At 48.1% G+C, this 17,060-nt stretch overlaps 2 protein-coding genes across 3 annotated transcripts in view; both read right to left on the reverse strand.

Moving 5' to 3' along the window:
- PDIA2 (protein disulfide isomerase family A member 2) lies at nt 1-8,604 on the reverse strand. Its single transcript, XM_036737564.1, has 11 exons — nt 8,338-8,604; nt 6,358-6,564; nt 4,307-4,440; nt 3,905-4,042; nt 3,632-3,748; nt 3,018-3,143; nt 2,731-2,925; nt 2,214-2,334; nt 1,846-2,027; nt 1,010-1,111; nt 1-129 (listed from the first exon to the last, which is right to left on the reverse strand). The coding sequence occupies exons 1-11, from the start codon at nt 8,552-8,554 to the stop codon at nt 85-87; spliced, it is 1,584 nt and encodes a 527-aa protein (XP_036593459.1). The 5' UTR covers nt 8,555-8,604; the 3' UTR covers nt 1-84.
- A 368-nt stretch (nt 8,605-8,972) lies between these two features.
- ARHGDIG (Rho GDP dissociation inhibitor gamma) overlaps nt 8,973-17,060 on the reverse strand; it is a 29,714-nt gene continuing 21,626 nt past the window's right edge. For both annotated transcript variants that reach the window (XM_036737334.1, XM_036737335.1), the window contains exons 2-6: nt 15,585-15,764; nt 11,080-11,163; nt 10,747-10,823; nt 10,348-10,411; nt 8,973-10,027 (exon numbers count right to left, since the gene is read on the reverse strand). In XM_036737334.1, the coding sequence (XP_036593229.1) occupies nt 9,828-10,027; nt 10,348-10,411; nt 10,747-10,823; nt 11,080-11,163; nt 15,585-15,764 (605 nt within the window). In that variant the 3' untranslated portion in view covers nt 8,973-9,827. The remainder of the gene's footprint in view (nt 10,028-10,347; nt 10,412-10,746; nt 10,824-11,079; nt 11,164-15,584; nt 15,765-17,060) is intronic.

The raw sequence follows: 17,060 nt of genomic DNA on the forward strand, positions 1-17,060 counted from the left end.
TCAAGGGCCAAGGTGATTTAATTGAAAAGTTCTGAATTCTCCAGGACCTCCGGGATGAGTGGCTGAGGATAGGGAACAGGCCAACTACAATTCATCTTTGTGTCCTTTGCTGTTGTTGGTTCCAACCTCCTGGGAAGAAAAAAGTGCCAGTCAGTCAACTAGCATTTATCACTTTAATAGCACCTACTACATCAGGCATTGTGCAAAACTTGAGAGATTAAATAGGCCAAAAACCAAACAACAACAACAAAAAAAACCCACCCCAGCTCTCAAGGCTCACAGTCTAACGAACAAAACAACATTCAGACAACCATGTACAAAGAAGATACATAGATATAGATATAAAATATGGTATGAATATATGATGATATATAGAATAGAGATAGAATATGAGAATTTAATATAGGATAAAATAAAGATATATGATATAAATGTATAATGAAATATAAGATAGACATTGAATTTATATAAAGAATATGATAAACTAAAGAAGATATATAGTACAAAAATAAAAATACATATGGAAGACCAAGAAAGGCTCCTCGCAGAATGTAGAAATTTAACTGAGGCTGAATCATCTGATCCATCCCCACTCTCCTACCCAATTCTGTAGATGAGGAAATGGAGCCCCAAAGAAGGGAAAAGACAAGGTCACATAGTTAGTAAATTGCAGAGCTGGGATCTATACCCAAATATTCTGACTCAAAATCCAGTGTTCTTTCCATTAAGGCACAGTCTCCAAGATCCTGTTACTAAGGGTTTTACTCCTTTTCTGTATCATCCCACCTCCAGAGCATAGAATGTCTGAGGATCTTAGAGATCATCTAGTTCAACCTTCTTATTTTGCAGATTAAGGCAACTGAGGCCCAAATAGAGGAAGTGACTTGACTAAGGTCATTGTCTAAAGTTCTTTGCCCCAATGCCCTGACTCCAAAAAAGCAGACCCCAGGCATATTGGGATGGGAAAAGAGGAAAGGGAAGGGGATATTAGGAAGGAAGGAGCACCCACCAGGATAGGGACCTCAGGTTCCTCTGGCTCCGGCAGGACACCACCACTGTCTAAGAATTTGGAGAAGGTCTCCAAGTCTCTGGCACTCGTATACTCAATCACCTGCCAGGGAGGAGAATGAGTTGGAGGTCTGAGGAGGAGACCTCCTGAGCTGACAGCGATCCCCCAAACCACTCCCTCTCCAAGGGAGAAGAGCCTGCCTTCTCCCACACATTAACCCCCACCCTAGAGAGGGGGGAAAGCAGACCCTCTGAGAGTTAAATCTGTCCTTTCTGCCTCTGCCACCATCCCAGGACCCCCACTTGATTGTGCCCCAAAGAACCTTAATTATGGCTCCAGATACACAGGCAGCTGGATCCAACTTCCAGCCAGTCGTAATAATATAGTACTTTAAGGCTTATAAAGTGTTTTTCTGGGGCAGATGTTATTGGGAGGGGGAGGAGGGATTGGAGCACTCCTTATGAAGTTAGGCATACACACATATCCAGCTCTGAGTAGAGTGACATTTTACAGATGAGGAAAACTATGCTCAGACCAGTAAAGTGACTCTTGCCGGGTTCCCACATCAAGCCCAGATCTCCTGACTCCAAGTATCAGGTGCTTTCCACAGCGGTCTTTTGTGAGGGGAGTTGAGAGAGGTGCTGAAGGGAGCAGCTACATGTTCCAGCTCACCAGGGCTCTTCTCAATGGGCAGGATGGGACGGTCAATGGAGGAAAAGACTGGTTTCACTCTAGCTTCCCCAGCCCCAGCTTAATCAACTGAGTATTTATTAAGCACCTATTGTATACCAGGAACCAGCAGTATGCCAACCCCCTAGCTCTCCCCAGAGCCTCACCTTACGCTCTGGGCCAGCTGGGAAATATTTAAGGGTGGGGAAGCCCCGGATGGTAAAGGCCTCCAGCTCATTGGCTGTGGAGTCAAGTTCAGCAATGATGATGTCCTCATGGTCCTTGTATTTCTCTGCTAGGTCCTCCCAGGTCTGGGCCATCTCCTTACAGTGTGCACACCCTGGGGCAACTGAGGCACAAAGGTGGACAAGAATAGAGAGTCCTTACCACCCAAGACATTGCCCTTCTCAAGTCTGATGCCGTTACTCCTGATGGAGGACCCTACAACCAGGCTCCCAGAGCGTAGAAGGAGGTCATACCAATGAGGTCTCCTAGGGGAGTCTCTGAGGCCTAAGATCCCCTCTGGGATACTCACAGAACTTCACAAACACGTTCTTCGACTCATCAAAGGCTACTTGTTCAAAATTCTTCCCTACAAGAACCTTGACAGGTTTCTGGTCCCAGTCTGCTGGGATCTCCTGACTCCGGAGATGAGGCTGTTGGGAACAGACAGGAAAGCAGTTGTCTGTACATACTGGGGAAGGGAAAAAGTATCTGGACTGGCTCTGACCCTGTCTCTGAGGACAGAAACAGAGTCACAGGGAATGGGAATCTACCTAACTCCTGCAATTACTGCCCTCGGTTTTGTATGGGGCATCTGGGCCTGTAGAAGCTGTAAGTTGGCAGCCCTGGGATTAAGACCACTCTGACCTCTACCCAGCCCAGTCATCCTCCTGATGATAACACTAGAGGTGGGGACCTGGTATGCTCTCCTTTCTGAAACAGGAACTTGAGTGGGCACCCAGGGGTCCCTCTCTTGCATGTTTTTCTCAGAAACCCTCGGAGCGACAATGAAAAACCTGACGGGATTAGGAGGTTTGTGAAGGACTGACCTTGATTTTGCCACCAAGGATGTCTTGGCAGAAGGTGGTGACAGAAGCAGCTGTGATCTCCTCAGTGTTGGGCACATACTTCTTGATGGTCTCAATATTGATAAAGCGCAGAGTTGGGGCATCTGTGGCATTCATGCCAAAGAACTGCAGCACACGGTCATTCTCTGCAGCCACATCCACCACCACAAACAAGATCTGGGGGGCAGACCAGGCCACCAGTCACTGAGAACTGGAAAAGGCCAGCCCTGTCAGCCAACCTCTCCCTCATCCCTTCCTCCCCTACATACTTCTCCCCTGAAAGGAGGGGCAGCCTCCCGGAAACCGGTCAGAAGCTTCTTGTGTGGGGTAAGTGTCTGGTTGATGAAGAGCAGGAGATGGTTGAGGATCCTGGACCCAAAGATCTTGGAGGATGTCTTTAGGAGAGGACAAGAAAGAATGATTATGAGCCAAGGGTCCCCATCAACATCCCTCCCTGATGCCACCTTCAGTTTCTCTCTCTCTGATGTTTCCTTTCCTCCATATCTCTACCTCACCCACAGCATCTCATCCTATAATAACTCTACCCCAACTATATCTCCTTAAGTGTCTCCCACATGATGTTTATTTGTATACATTTTATTTCTGACCACCCCCCCAACCTTCAGTATAGTTTAAGCTCCTTGTGATCAGGGATTGCTTTGGTTTTGTCTTTGTAACCCAAGCTCCCAGACCAAGGCATAGCACAAGTACTTAATTGTTGAATTAAGGGACAAAAGAACGGATGGATGGATGGATGGATGGATATACCTCTCTTTTACCCAAATAGCTTGGTTGTATGGGATTTGACAAAATCACTTCTTACCCTCACTGCCCCCTTTGTTCTTGTGACCAGAGAAGTTAGGGACAAGGCCTGGAACATTACCTCACGGTTGTATTCTGTGACCAGGTGCATGCTGTGTACAACAAGGAAACGGGAGAGATCTGCTTGGTCCAATCCTAGCTCCTCATCCACTGGAAAATCTGCACGCCCCTCATCAAACTGGAACAGCCAAGCCGGGGCCCCAAAGGAACAGGGAAACAACAGAGATCAGGACCAGGGTGTCCTGAGGTCAGAGGGTGATTTGCAATCTCCCACTGGCATCTGAAGTCCCCTCCCTAATCTCTCCTTTCCTCTTGCCTTTCCTTCCTTATTTACCTTCTTGAAGAGGACCACCGTGTCCTTGCTCAGGCCAAATTTCTGGAAGAGCTCTGGTCGGTCAGTGAAGCCAAAGGTCAGATCAAAAGCATCCTTTGCAACGGCCAAAAACCCAGCCACATCTTCATCCTGGAGGTCCTGTGTCCATGCTTAGATGTGAATCAAGGGGCAACCCAGCCCTATCCCGAATACCTCCCATATACCTCAGTTCTTCCATAGTTCATAGACTGCAGAATATCAGAACTGGAAGGAACCATACATTATATAACGTCAGAGTTGGTGGGGCCCTTGGAAATCATCTGGTTGGAATGCTTTCATTTTACAGGTGAGAAAATTGAGTTCCCAGGGATGGAGGTGGGGATGGAGAAGGGAGTGATTGTGAGACCCATAGTCCAAGCTTACCTTGAAGAACCCAATAATAACAATGTCCTGTGAATCAATGAGTTGTGCGGCTTCAGCCTCAGTCTCCAGTTGAGTAGCAGCAGGACCTAAACGTCGCTTTAGCCAATGAACAATGCCCTCGGCCTTCCGTGGGCCTGCAATGCAACCCCGAATGCCAAATCCCAGAGTTAGAAGAGACCTTAGGGCTACCTGATCCAACCCATTCCTGAATTAGAACATACCTGGAGGGTACCTGGTCAACCATCCTCCCAACTTTGTTGGAAGACTTCAAATGAGGGGCCATTCCACTTTGGGATAGCTTTAATTCTTAGGAGAGTCTTCCCAACATCAAGACTAAATTTGTTTTTCTATAATCTCCACCCAACTCTCCTCCTTCTGCCCTGCAGACTACTCCCTATTCCATATAAGCTTCCTACAAATACTTGAAGACATTTATCATGTCATTTCCCCCCCAACCTTTTCAAGTAGTCTTTTCTTCTCCAAACTAAACATTGCCATTTTTCTCCAACTGATTTTCATATGGCCTAATCTCAAGGCACTTCCTTCCCCAATCTAATCACTTTCCTCTGCCCTTTCTCCAGGTTTCCAGCGTCCTTGCTGAAATGTGCCCGGGACTAAACACAACTCTCCAGATGCAGTCTGCCCAGGATGGAGGACAGCACCATCACCCCCTTAGTGCTGGATGCTGTGCCTCTCTGAATGCCAGCCAATACTGCATTCGCCTGTCTTTTGGGGCTACCATATTATACTGTTGTCTCAGATAGAGGTTGCAGTCTATCAAAATCCCAGATAGTTTTCAGATAAACTGTTATTTTCCCAAATTTCTTTTCTCCCTCACCGTATACTCACAAAGTTGATTTTTTTTAACCCAAACATTAGATTCTACATTTATCCTTATTAGATTTCATCTTTTCAGATTTGACCCAATGTTCTAACCTAGAAAGGGCTACCTTTCTCAGCTTTATGCCATCTGCAAATTATTTAGTATGCCATGTACTGCTTTATTTTTGTGTGTATATTTCACTGATGCCTTTTGTCTTTATCAACTATGCCTTTATCAACATCATTGGCCAAAAAAATTAAATAGGTTCAGATATTTAATTTGATATTGATATTTAATTAAATCAAATGAGTCCAAAGAGAGATCCCAGGGACACTTCACTAGAGACCGGCTTTCAAGCTGACTTGGAGCTCTTAGAGCTTTTGATCCAGACATTTAATCAGTGCTGGATCTACCTGATTGTACTATTTTCCAGCCTACACATCTGCTGCATCTTCAGGAATAGCAAGGGAAACTTGATCAAATCCTATCTCCTCCCTTAGGGGTCAGGACCCCAGCTTCCCCTCGGCCCTTGGAACAAAGCCAGGGACAGCAGAATGAGAAGTGACCCTGAACTCCTTCCCTAGTCCTGCCTACCCCACTGCCACCTGGCTCTCACTCCTGGCAAGGATTCAAGGTTACCAGGCAAGAATCAACAGGGCCAGAATGAGTCAGGACTTCCGGTTTTTCTGGCTCCCATATGGACTTTTTTGAAGGGATTGTTTAGGACAAGTCCTAGAACATTAGCGCCTTCCCTGAGAGGTCAACTAGCTCAGGGTTTGTTAACATTTTTGTGTTATAGCCCCCTTCGGCAGTCTGGTGAAACCCATGGACCCCTTCTCAAAATAATATTTTTAAATATACAAAATAAAATACTAAAATACTTGAGCTTACAAAGGAAGCCAATTATAATGAAATGCAGTTATCAAAATATTTTTGAAAACAAGTTCACAGCCCCCAGGTTAAAAAACTCTGAGATTCCAGTCCAACCCCCTTATTTTATGGGTCAGAAAAGAAGACAGAAGGTGATTGTCCCAAGGCCACACAACTTCAGGATGAAGCTGGGGATAAAACCCAGGCCTTCTGACTCTCCCTTGAGGGCTCCTCTTACTATTCCATGCTGCCTGGATCTTGGCTAAATTGTTCACTGCTCCCTGTTAACATTCCCATTTGAGAAACTTCTCTTGCCCCCACAAAGGTCCCACCCTGCCACCCTGGGCCCCTTCCCCACCTGTAAACTCCACAGCCTGGGATCTGTCTCCATCTTGGAAGAACTTGAGGACGGGGTACCCAGTCACCCCAAACTCTTCCACCAGCTCCTTTTCTGCAGGGCCATCCACCTTGGCCAGCTTCAGCTCTGAAGATTCATTCTTCAACAGGGATGCCGCCTTTGCATACTCAGGGGCCAGAGCCCTGCAGTGCCCACACCAGGGAGCATCTGGTTTAGTGGAGAGCTCAGTGAGTAGGGCCCCACTTCCTACTCCCCAGCCTTCCTTCATCCACTATTTTTATCTTGTCTCTCACTCAGAAACTTTCTCTGGCACCTTTTTCTTTAGAGGGGTTATTTAGCCCAGCCACCAAATGCTGCCGGGCAGATCAACACCTGAATTGTCCATTTGTGGCCAAGAACCCTCTCTTGGGTGTCCTATCATTCTCAGGGGCTGGCCATCCTTTGTGAGTTCAACTGAAGTGTCTCACTGTCATTTGACTCATCAGATAATAGGAGCTCTAGTCAGAAGGGATGTCAGCGAAACTCTGGTTCAAAGCCTGCATCTTACAGATGAGAAAATGGGCCCAATGAGAGAGTAGTCACTCACATTAGATCACGCAGGCAAGCAAGTAGCTGATCCAGGCTTTAACCCTGGTCCTTTGGAAGATCCTTGTCCATCTCCTCCACAATAAAGGGTCTGAAGAAGGGGGTGGTTTTGGGGAGGGGGGGTTGATGGACCCTAAATGGACCCTTCTTTCTCTTCCAGGCCCCGATGGATCTCCAAGAGTTCCTGGGGAGTATCCCAGTTGCCCTGGGATTCCTCATAGAATTGTGCTTCCTGGGCACACTCTCCCATGCCAGGCCCCTTTTGCAGGAAAGCATCTTTTGATGACCCACCAGCAACTGGAAAGATGCTGGCTTTCTGTGTCTTGGAAGACCAAGGCCCAAGATCAATGTGCAGCCAGCTCAGTGCCCTAGAATCATGCAGAGATGTACACGTGTACATTCAGCTAGTGCCGTACGTGTCCTTGCCCACCTGTGTGTGTCCATGTGCGCATTTGTATGTTAGGAGCTCCATATCCACTCCCTGCCTGCATGTGCCTCTGAGAGCTCACATTTTTTTGCTGTACTGATTCAACGCTTGCCCACTAATTTTCTGTTCTTGGTTTCTGGGTCTCCCAGCCTGACCTATAAAGGGATGCCAGAGAGTCCTGCGAGGTGGACAGACTTGAAATGCGCCAGGCTGACTTGACTCTACTACCTCTGCCCAAACTTCCTAGGTGGGGAGGGAGGGGAGGGTGCCTCTTTGTGTTGGGAAGGGACTAGTGAAGAGGAGGAAAAAGGTGATGCTGTTTTCCAGCACTTTAATGGTTAATCTGCAGTGGGAAAAAGTCCAGCTGGGCCCAGGGACTCTGGCCTCCTCCTCTGCTCCCAGCTGTTCCCCAGAGCAGAAATGGGACTGGGCAAGAGCTGGAAAGGGTCACAGAGTTCAAAGAACCATAGAATGAATGTCTGAGCTGAGGGAGACCTTAGACATCAGAGAGTCCAAAGGGCTCATCTTCCAGAAGAGAAAAGAGAAGTCCAGAGGTGTGTGTGTAGGCGGGGTGGTTTGTGATTTATTCAAGGTTTCTCAGGAATTCAGTAGTAGGCTGGGGACTTGAGTTTAGGGCTTAGAAAGTCCAGCATCTCCTAGTTGGATAGGACAAAGGTCTGGTGCAAACCATACCAGAGAAGGAAGTCTCATTATGTTAACTCTTCTCCCCCACCCCTAGCACTGCATGAGGTGCCCCCACCCCCTGCACTGCACAAGACCTCAACCTAATGCCCTCAGCCTAAAGTCCCACCTTTCCCAAGGGCTGCCGAATGACTCCTTGGATCTGCCTTCTCTCCCTAAACCTCGACTCCTCATTTCCTCCCCCAATCTTGGAGTGTGTTGGGGGGTAGCGGATGGCAGTGGGGGTGTCTCCTGAGGGCAGCCCTTCCCCCATTCCCTGCACTCACAGAACTCCACCAGCAGGTAGCGGTGTTCTCGTAGAGCCCGACCAAAGTTGTGTTGAGTGAGGACCAAGATGTCGTCCTCCTCCAGAAGTTCATCAGAGAGGGGTCCTGGGGTGGCCTCTTCCGGAGCCTTGGCCTCCTCTTCCCTTCCCTCCTCCCCGTCTAGGGCCCAGGCCCATACAGTAAGCAGAAAGAGCAGCAGGAGCGAGTGAAATCTCATTGTTAGAAGCAAATGCTGGCTGGTGTCTGTGCCCTGGGAAGGGGAGTGGGGGCAGATAACAAGGGGGGAGACCAAGAACCTGCTGCCACGTGGCAGTACCAGGTGCGGGCTGGAAAGATAAGGCACAGTCATGGGGGCGGCAGCCAGGAGGCTTGGGACAATCTCTGCCAGCTGCACCTTGTCAACTAGGCTCTAAATAGCCTCTGACCTTAATAAAGAGGTAGGATGACTTAGCTCAGTGGGGTGAGGGGTGACACTCCCTTCCTCTTCTAGGACCCATCCAGGGTCTTTTAGCCCCAGCCCCCACTCTTCTATACAGAGAGGCACCCAGACAAGCTCTAAGGTCCTTTCCAACTGGGGAGCTATGTACTGATGGCCCAGAGTCCAGGGAGGGGAGAAGAGATACACCTGAGCCAAGAGACAGAAATCACTGAAGTTTAATGGGAACAGCTGAGAACACAGACAGGGAGTTGGGGGCAAGGATGGGAACCCCACGGCCTGGGGGGGTGGGGACAGGCAGGAGCACAGCCCCTCCTTCTCAGGCGGCCCAGCCCCAGCCATGCTGGGGCCACCACAGGAATGTGATGGGGTAGAGGTGGGGGACAAGGGACACAAGGCAATTCTGATGAGCTTTGGTTACAGACACAAGCCCCCGGCAGGTGGGTAGGGATGGCTGAAGGCTTCTACTGTTCCCCACCTGTTCCACCTCACTCTATACCTGCCTGTCCCTGGAAGCCTCCTCCAGGAAGATGACTGTTGGACCCTGAGTGGGGAGGACCAGGGTAAGGGAATGGTGAGAGTCAGGGTTTGTATAACCTGGTGCAGACACAAAAGGGTCTTTTGATGGGGTTGAGGGAAAGAATTATGGAACTGCCCCTTCCTACTGAGCTTGGATGGCTAGGAGAGTTATGTAATGGAGGAAGAGGATGAGGTCAGGTGCTTTGGAATCCCTATTGGGGGAGGGGAATTGTGCTGGGTCCCCAGAAGGGAGACCTCTAAGGAGAAGGAAGGGGCTAGGCATGGGTAGGAGCTGAAGGGGGAGGAAGTTGGAGGCAGCCCCTTCCCGGGCTAAGGGTGTTGCTGGGGGCCAGAGGAAGGCCCTGAAATGGGAAGGACAAAGGAAGGGGGGACCTGCACCTAGTGCTCCAATCATGGGCTCTCAGCCCCCCAGGAAGGTTCCTGCCAGTCTGGCCCAAGGGTGACCTTAGACCCCAGTGGAGGCTGAGGCAGGTGCAGGTGGGACAGGGGTTCGAGGGCAGGTGGGGCGTGGGGGTCAGTCCTTCCAGTCTTTCTTTATGTTGAGATCCCACTCCCAGGACAGATGGTCTGTTTTGTCATCATCCGTGAAGAAGGACTTGATGTGGTACGTGCCTCGAACGAGTAGACCCTTGGGGGCTTCCTCCATGGGCGTCAGAAACTCATACTCCTCTGTCCTTGGCCCATAACTCCCCACCATGTACACGGCCTTGTCCACTGTGAGTAAGATAAGGTCAGGAACTGTACATGGAGACTGCCCTGCCTCCCCCCTCAGACTCAGGGCTCCCAGAAGGCAGGGACCACCCCCCCCACTCAGTACAAGTGCTCCCCAATGATAGAGGCTCTCTCCTTGGACTGGTGGGATCCTTAGGTCAAGGACCATGCTTTCTCCCCTTTCTCCCTCCAGGATCCAGTAGAGGGCTCTACCCCAGGAAATTCTAAGGAAAGTGAGGATGGTAGTAATGGATGCCAGAATCCTGAGATCTCTCCACCCCCCACCCCCACAGGCCCATTCCACTGCCAGTGGCTGGCCTCACCTCGTAGCCCTTTGCGGTAGGTGTGATGCAGATACTTCAAGCCACAGACTATCTCCTTGTTGACCTGCAGGCAAGTGAGAGTGTGGTCTAAGTCAAAGAAAAGGGGTCTTTGCCCCATGTACGTGGAGCTGGAATTGGACTAGAGTCAAGATTTCCCACAAGGGCAACAGACAGGAGTACAAGCCACTTGGAAAGTCTGAAACCAAAGGGGGTGGATATCTGGGCACTCCCCACACTAACAACATGCCTGGAAACCAAGGATCCCTAAGATTGGGCTTATGAGGAAAGGACTCAGAGAAAGGATTAATCACTTCTGGGGCACTACGCACACTTCTAGGGGGAACACCCATTACAAGTGACATCCGGGTCATGAAGCAGGGGATCTGAGTTGGGTCTTGCCTTAAAGGAAATCTTCACTTTATAATCCACACCTTCCTTCAGCACAAACACCTGATTCTTGAGAGATTCCAGGTCCCCTGTGTAGGTGAAAAATAGGACTGGGAGTCAGACTGCCTTTTTCTGGGCCTTAGAGGACAGATGGGGGTTTCCATAGTGACAGGATTGGGGTGAGAGGCCCTCGCTGCTCAGGGACTAGAGGTGGGATAAGAAAGTGTAGGGTGCTCTGTGGGTCTTTGTTTCCTAGACACATTGAAGCTTCCTGGAAGGCAATTCATGGGTCTCTTTTCCTCCTATGTCTCTCCCTTATAACACAAAGTGGGAGGAAAAGATCACCTGTCAGGTCCATGGTGATGGGTCCAGGGGCCTGTTCACACACCAGCGTCAGCCGTGTCACCTGCACATTGGGGAGGCTGGGATCTGAGTGACACAAAGAGCAGGGTAGTTGAGAACAGGGGTTATATGTGAGAGGAGAATATCATAGCCTACAATCCCCTAATGACCCCTTTCCTATCACCAGTCTTACTCCAATCCAGAATATGCTTATCCCTCCTCCTCTGGTTGTTGAAATCCTTCAGGGTCCAGCCGAGGTAACCCCACCCATTCCAGGAAACCTTCCTTGGTTCTCCCAACCACTCTCCCTCCTCTGGACCCCCTCAGCCCCTACTGTTCTGTACTATGGTTATCTTTCTCTGTGGGTCCCTTGTCTCCCAGACCAGAAGCTCCTTGAAAGATATGGGTTTTGTCTCCTACTGTGCCCAATAAAAAAGGAAGGGGTGTCAGTTGTGAACTTGGGACAGGGGGCAGGGAGGATGAATCAAGAGGTTTGACTTTTATTTTTTAGGTGAGGAAAAATCCTGTCTGAACAAGCTGTGCTTTGAATTTTCCCTGGATGGCAGAAGGGAGCTACTACCTAATTAGCCAAGGGATGGCACCATGATACAAAGGGCAGAGCACTACCCCCAGCCACACCATCGAGAGGATTCTGGGAATGAAAAAATAGACCAATTGTTAGTCTAAGTAGGTGAATTCCAAAACTGGCTTTTCAAGGGAGGTTACTGTTCTCACTGGGGACCATGAGGCAGCCAGATGGGCCAATCCTTGGACCATGATAGCTGGGCCTAGAGAAATTAAGCTAGATATAATATCAAGGGAAGTTTGGGACTAGGTAGATTTCTGTTATTCACATGTCTAATTGCCTTCCTTTCAACTCATCTGAATTCAGATCAACAAGTATTTGTCAAATGTCTACTATGTGCCAAGAACAGTATGGGGGGAGGGGGAAGAGATAAAAATGAACCAGTCCCCAGCCTCAAGGAATTTATATTCTTTAGATGCATCATTTTAGAATTTATATATTTTCTTTGTAAAATTTTTTTGGTATAGATCAGAGGTCAAACCCTTCAACCTGGCAACACTGTAGCCCTTGACTGTATTAAAGTAAAATTGGGAAATATTCAGCAAAAATAAATACAAATACAATAGAACATGGATAATGTTAATACAGGGTTTTCTAAGTCATCATGCACATGGGGATCCTTATGTATACTTTGGGGATCCCTTTTCTATTTGAATTTGATGCCCCTTCCCTATACTTAGGGGTATCTAGAACTCTGTGATACTGTAAACTGTCTCTACTTAATAGTCTTAGACCAGGGGTTCTTCACCTTTTTCTGTATCCTGGACCCTTTGGGCAGTTTGGTGAAGCCTAGGGACCCCTTCTCAGAATCGTGGTTTTAAATTAATACGATAAAATAAATAGAATTACAAAGAAAATCAATTCTATGGAAATAAAGATGTATTTTTTCCCATCCAAGTTTGTAGACCCCCTGAAATCTTATCCACCATCCCCTCAGAGGGGTCCATGGACCCTAACTTAAGAATTTCTGTTTTAGACAGTTGCCTGAGGCCCTGAGAAGTAAGGAAGCAAACAAATATTTATTAAGTGCCTACGATGTTCCAGGCACCCTACAAATATTATTTCAGTGGATCTTTACGACCGCCCCGACAGGTAGGTGCTTTTGTTTTATAGCTTTACAATTTTTTCCCTCATTTTTCCCCTCATGTTAAAATTGAGGAAACTGAGGCATGTAGTTGCTAAGTAACCTGTCCAGGGTCACACACCTAGTAAGCATCTCAGGCTGCATTTAAACTCCTATCTTCTTGACCCTGAGCCCAGCGTTCTATTCACTGCTACCTAGTTGCCTCTAGTAGAGGGGTTAGGTGACTCGATTGAGGCACACAGATATATATATATATATATATATGTCAGGGGCAGGATCTGAATCCATGCCTTTCTGACTCCAAGGCCAGCCCTCTACCCACTATAGCACAATGCCTCTCTTCAACGTGAAGAGCTCTTCAGCTAGAAAATGCAGCCTAGAAAAATGATTACTATGGTCTGGGAGGTACTGAAACAGGAAGAAGGGAAAGAGGGATGCTTGAAACTGACATCCAAAAATGAGGACAACTGCAGGGATGGTGGGCAGGTCATTAAGGTTTGAATGGGATGGCTACAACTGATCTCTGAACTCAAGGAGCAGAATGGAAAGGCCTGGGGCTGTGTAGTTTAGTGGTCAGGGAAGTTTAGTAAGTGAAAACCCTGGTTCCAAGCACAAGGATCAGTTCAGTACAACAAATATTTAGTCAGCCCCTACTATGTGCAAAGGGGCCCTGGAACCAGTCCAGGGTCAAGAAACCCACACAAGGCAGTGGAGAGTAAGGTCCAGGACTGGACATCCTGGGTGGCTCAATCAATGCTTGCTGGCCTAGTGGACAAAATTCATTCTGAGCTTCTGCTCTGTCCTATGGGTTAGTCAGTCAATAAACATCAAATGCCTACTTGGTACCAGGCCTTGTGCTAAGCTCTAAGCACACAAAAAGAGGCACAAAACAGTCCCTGCCCTCATGGCGCTCACAATCTAAAGCTTTGCTGGAGGGGTCTCTTCTCTGGCCCCTGGCCCCTAGAGAGATAGCTTCTTCTCCTTCCCTGAGTCCTGTTGAGAAGACAAGCCCCTTGTAAGAAACTACATATATGTGTGGGTGGGGGAGCAGAGCCCTCCACAGGAGAAGTAGCCACAAAAGCCAGAACAAGTTCAGGAGCTGGGGACAGAGACCCCATAGAATGTGAACCCTGAGAGCCTGAGACCCCCCAGCTCAACCTGTACCTGAGCAGGAACCCCTCAACAACAGCTTCGTCAGGTGGTCCTCCAGTCTTTTCCTGAAATCCTCTAGTGATGGGGAGCTCAATACTTCGCCAAACACCTTATTCCATTTTTGTATAGTTTTAATTGTTGGGAATTGTTTTCCTTATATGCCTTTCTGTCGCATCTACCTACTGCCCCCAATTCTGTCTTCCAGGGCCAAGTAGAGCAAATCTGATCTTCCTCTTCTATGTGAATTAATAATAATAAAAGCTAGCATTTATATAGTGCTTTAAGGTTGGCAAAGCACTTTACACCAACTCTGGAAAGTAGGTGTTATTATCATCCCCATTTTACAGTGGAGGAAACTGAGACAGAGGTTAAATTATTTGCCCAAGGTCACACAGTTAGAGTTCGAGGCTGGATTTGAACTTAGGTCTTCCTGACTCCAGGCCCAACACTGTGCCACCTAGTTTCCTCTAACTCCTCCCATAAACCATCTCTTCTCTAGGCTAAATAATGCCTTCCTCCCCCACCCCAAGCCCCCAAGGTGAGCCCAAGGTGAGTCAAGAGGCCACCAGATTCCAGGATCAGGGTCCCATTCCTGCCTCTAGCTCAAGTCATTTCTGACCTAGGCTTGGCCACCCACTAGCTCATTACAGGGGAATAGAGGTGGGTCTGGACCTGGTGCCCATTTCTTTTAGGTATTAACGTATAATATAGTGAATGAAAAACTGGTGTAAGAGTCAGAAGAACTGAGTTTGAATCTGACTCTCCTAATTCCTGTGTGGCCTTGGAGAAATCATTCTCTTTGCTTCTGTTTCCTTATTTATAAGACTAAATGATATTCAAGTTTCTTCCAAGTTCTAAATCCTAGGATTCTTTTTTGTGTGGTGGGGGGTGGGGGATGTAAGGTTAATGGGGAATAAGATCTTTCCCGCCCATCAATAGGCCTCATGTGGAGTCCATTAAGGGAAGCTTGCTTGCTTGTAGGAAGGCTTACATATCTTTTGTTAATTTCTAATAAGGCACTGAGCCTATTAGCTGAAAGAGTATATATTCTGAGAGGAGATTTTGCTTTGGAGCCTTGCTTGTGAGAAAGATGCTGTGATTCTCTGGTCAAGACTCTGAGGGGCTGTATGTTCAGAGCTCCCTGACTGCTCTCTCAATTCAGTGGTGAATGTAAAGCTTTGATTGAGGCAGTAGAGCCTTGTCTGTTGGTCTTTATTTCTCTTCTCTGTATTTTTTCTGTTTAATTAAAAAATATTGTTGACCCCTGAAGAACCTGCACTAACAGCCATCCTGGGTATACAAGTGTGGTTGTTATTACAGAGGAGGGGAGAAGGGGAGAAGACAGGCTTAGGGAAAGCCCTTCTTTATGAACTGTGTATTGATTGGGAGGGGGTGGGAAGAGCAAAGGGAGAGACCAAGAAGTTGTGTTTTCAGTTACTAGGCCTGGAGAGGTTTCCAGATGCCCCATCTCCAAAATCTACCCAGCTACCTGATTTCCCACCCTCAGTCTATTGTGGAGTCTGCCAGTCTGATATCTGGCACTCTCTAGACTGCTTTGTCCCCATCCCCTGCCCTCTGCCATGCCTGTGACTCTGGTCCTTCATGCCAGTGTGCCCGCTCCAGCCCCGGCACCCCCGAGCCTCTGGCCCCTCAGGCCAGTGTGCCACCCCAGCTCCAGCCTCCTACCCACAGCCTCAGGAATGGGCCCCAACAGGGCCTGCTTGTACTTGGTTAGACTCTCATCGTCTTGGTCCAGCTGCTGGATCTCCTGCAGAGTCTTCTTCTCTGGAGCCTTGTAGTTCAAGTCCACCTCATCCAGGTCTTCCTCATGGGCAGCCCGGATGCCTTCCTTGTCTGCCATGAAATCTGTTTGGGAGAGGAAAAGGAAGATTTGGGGTAGGGAGGAGAGACCCTGAGATGATCATGGCATTCGAGGACTTCTGCATCCTTAGCCTCTCCTATCTACCCAATCAACCCACAAGCATTTATTAAGCACCTACTATTTACCAGGCACCATGATCGGTGCAGAGGGACACAAAACCAAAACCGAAATAGATCTTGTTCTCAAGTTTACATTCTAGCTAGTACACATACGTGATAACAGCTAGCCCTTACATGGTATTTCAAGGTTTGAAAGTGCTTTACGTATCATCTCCATTGATCCTTAAAATCCTTCGAGGCAGATGCTATTATTATCCCTATTTTACAGAGGAAGAAACTGAGGCTGAGAGGTTAAGTCCTTTTTCATAGGGATAAGGAAATATCTGAGGCAGCATTTGAAATCGGGTCTTCCTATCTCCAATGTCAAACACTCTAAGCACTGACTCGCTGCCTGTCTGCATGTATGTATATGTGTATATATATGTATGCACACAAAATAATACAAAGTAATCTGGGGAGAGGGCACCAGCATCTGTGGGTGATAGGGGGAGCAGAAAGTTTTCTTGGAGAAGATGGCACCTAAAATGAGTGCTAGTGAGAGTCAATGAGGGCAGGCAATGGAGAGAAGGGGGGGATTCACCCAATCAAATCTTCCACTGATCTGCCGTCCTCCTCTCCGGCCCTGAATTTGTTTTGCCCCCCTCATTCTCCTTCTCTCTACCCTTCACTTCTGTCACACAGCTCACCTCTTCCAGAAAGCCTTCCCAGGTTGACACTGAGTGCCTCTCTTTCTCTAAACCAGGGGTGGGGAGCATGAGGCCTGGAGGCCACATGTGGCCCTCTAGGTCCTCAAATCTTCAAAGGGATTTGTTCTGTGAAGTTTGGAGTCAGTCAAAGGGCCATACTTGAGGATCTAGAGGGCCACATGTGGCCTCCAGGCCTCAGGTTCCCCACCTCTGCAGTCTGAACTCCTATAAAGGGATCTCTTTTTGATCTTTCTGTGAAGTTCTCCTAAGCTGCTAGGGGGCATAGTGGATAGGGTACTGGCTCTCAAGTCAGGAAGACTCATCTTCCTGAGTTCAAATTTGGCCTCAGACACTTCCTTGCTGTATGACCCTGGGAAAGTCACTTAACCCTGCTTACCTCAGTTTCCTCATCTGTAAAATGAGCTGGAGAAGGAAATGGCAAACCACTCCAGTATCTTTACCAAGAAAACCCCAAATGAGGTCATGAAGAGTTGGACATGACTGAAAACCAGCTGAACAACAAGTTCTCCTCCCA

Source organism: Trichosurus vulpecula, chromosome 9 (genome assembly GCF_011100635.1).
Source record: "Trichosurus vulpecula isolate mTriVul1 chromosome 9, mTriVul1.pri, whole genome shotgun sequence".
Classification (NCBI taxonomy): domain Eukaryota; kingdom Metazoa; phylum Chordata; class Mammalia; order Diprotodontia; family Phalangeridae; genus Trichosurus; species Trichosurus vulpecula.

What these genes read in the sequence shown, in the direction of transcription:
- PDIA2 (XM_036737564.1), bottom strand. Translation starts at nt 8,554, where the DNA reads ATGAGATTTCACTCGCTCCTGCTGCTCTTTCTGCTTACTGTATGGGCC. An exon ending in TTATTATTGGGTTCTTCAAG is followed by an intron (nt 4,043 to 4,306) that starts GTAAGCTTGGAC and finishes GCATGGACACAG; the next exon opens with GACCTCCAGGATGAAGATGT. An exon ending in TCCTTGGTGGCAAAATCAAG is followed by an intron (nt 2,335 to 2,730) that starts GTCAGTCCTTCA and finishes TGTTCCCAACAG; the next exon opens with CCTCATCTCCGGAGTCAGGA.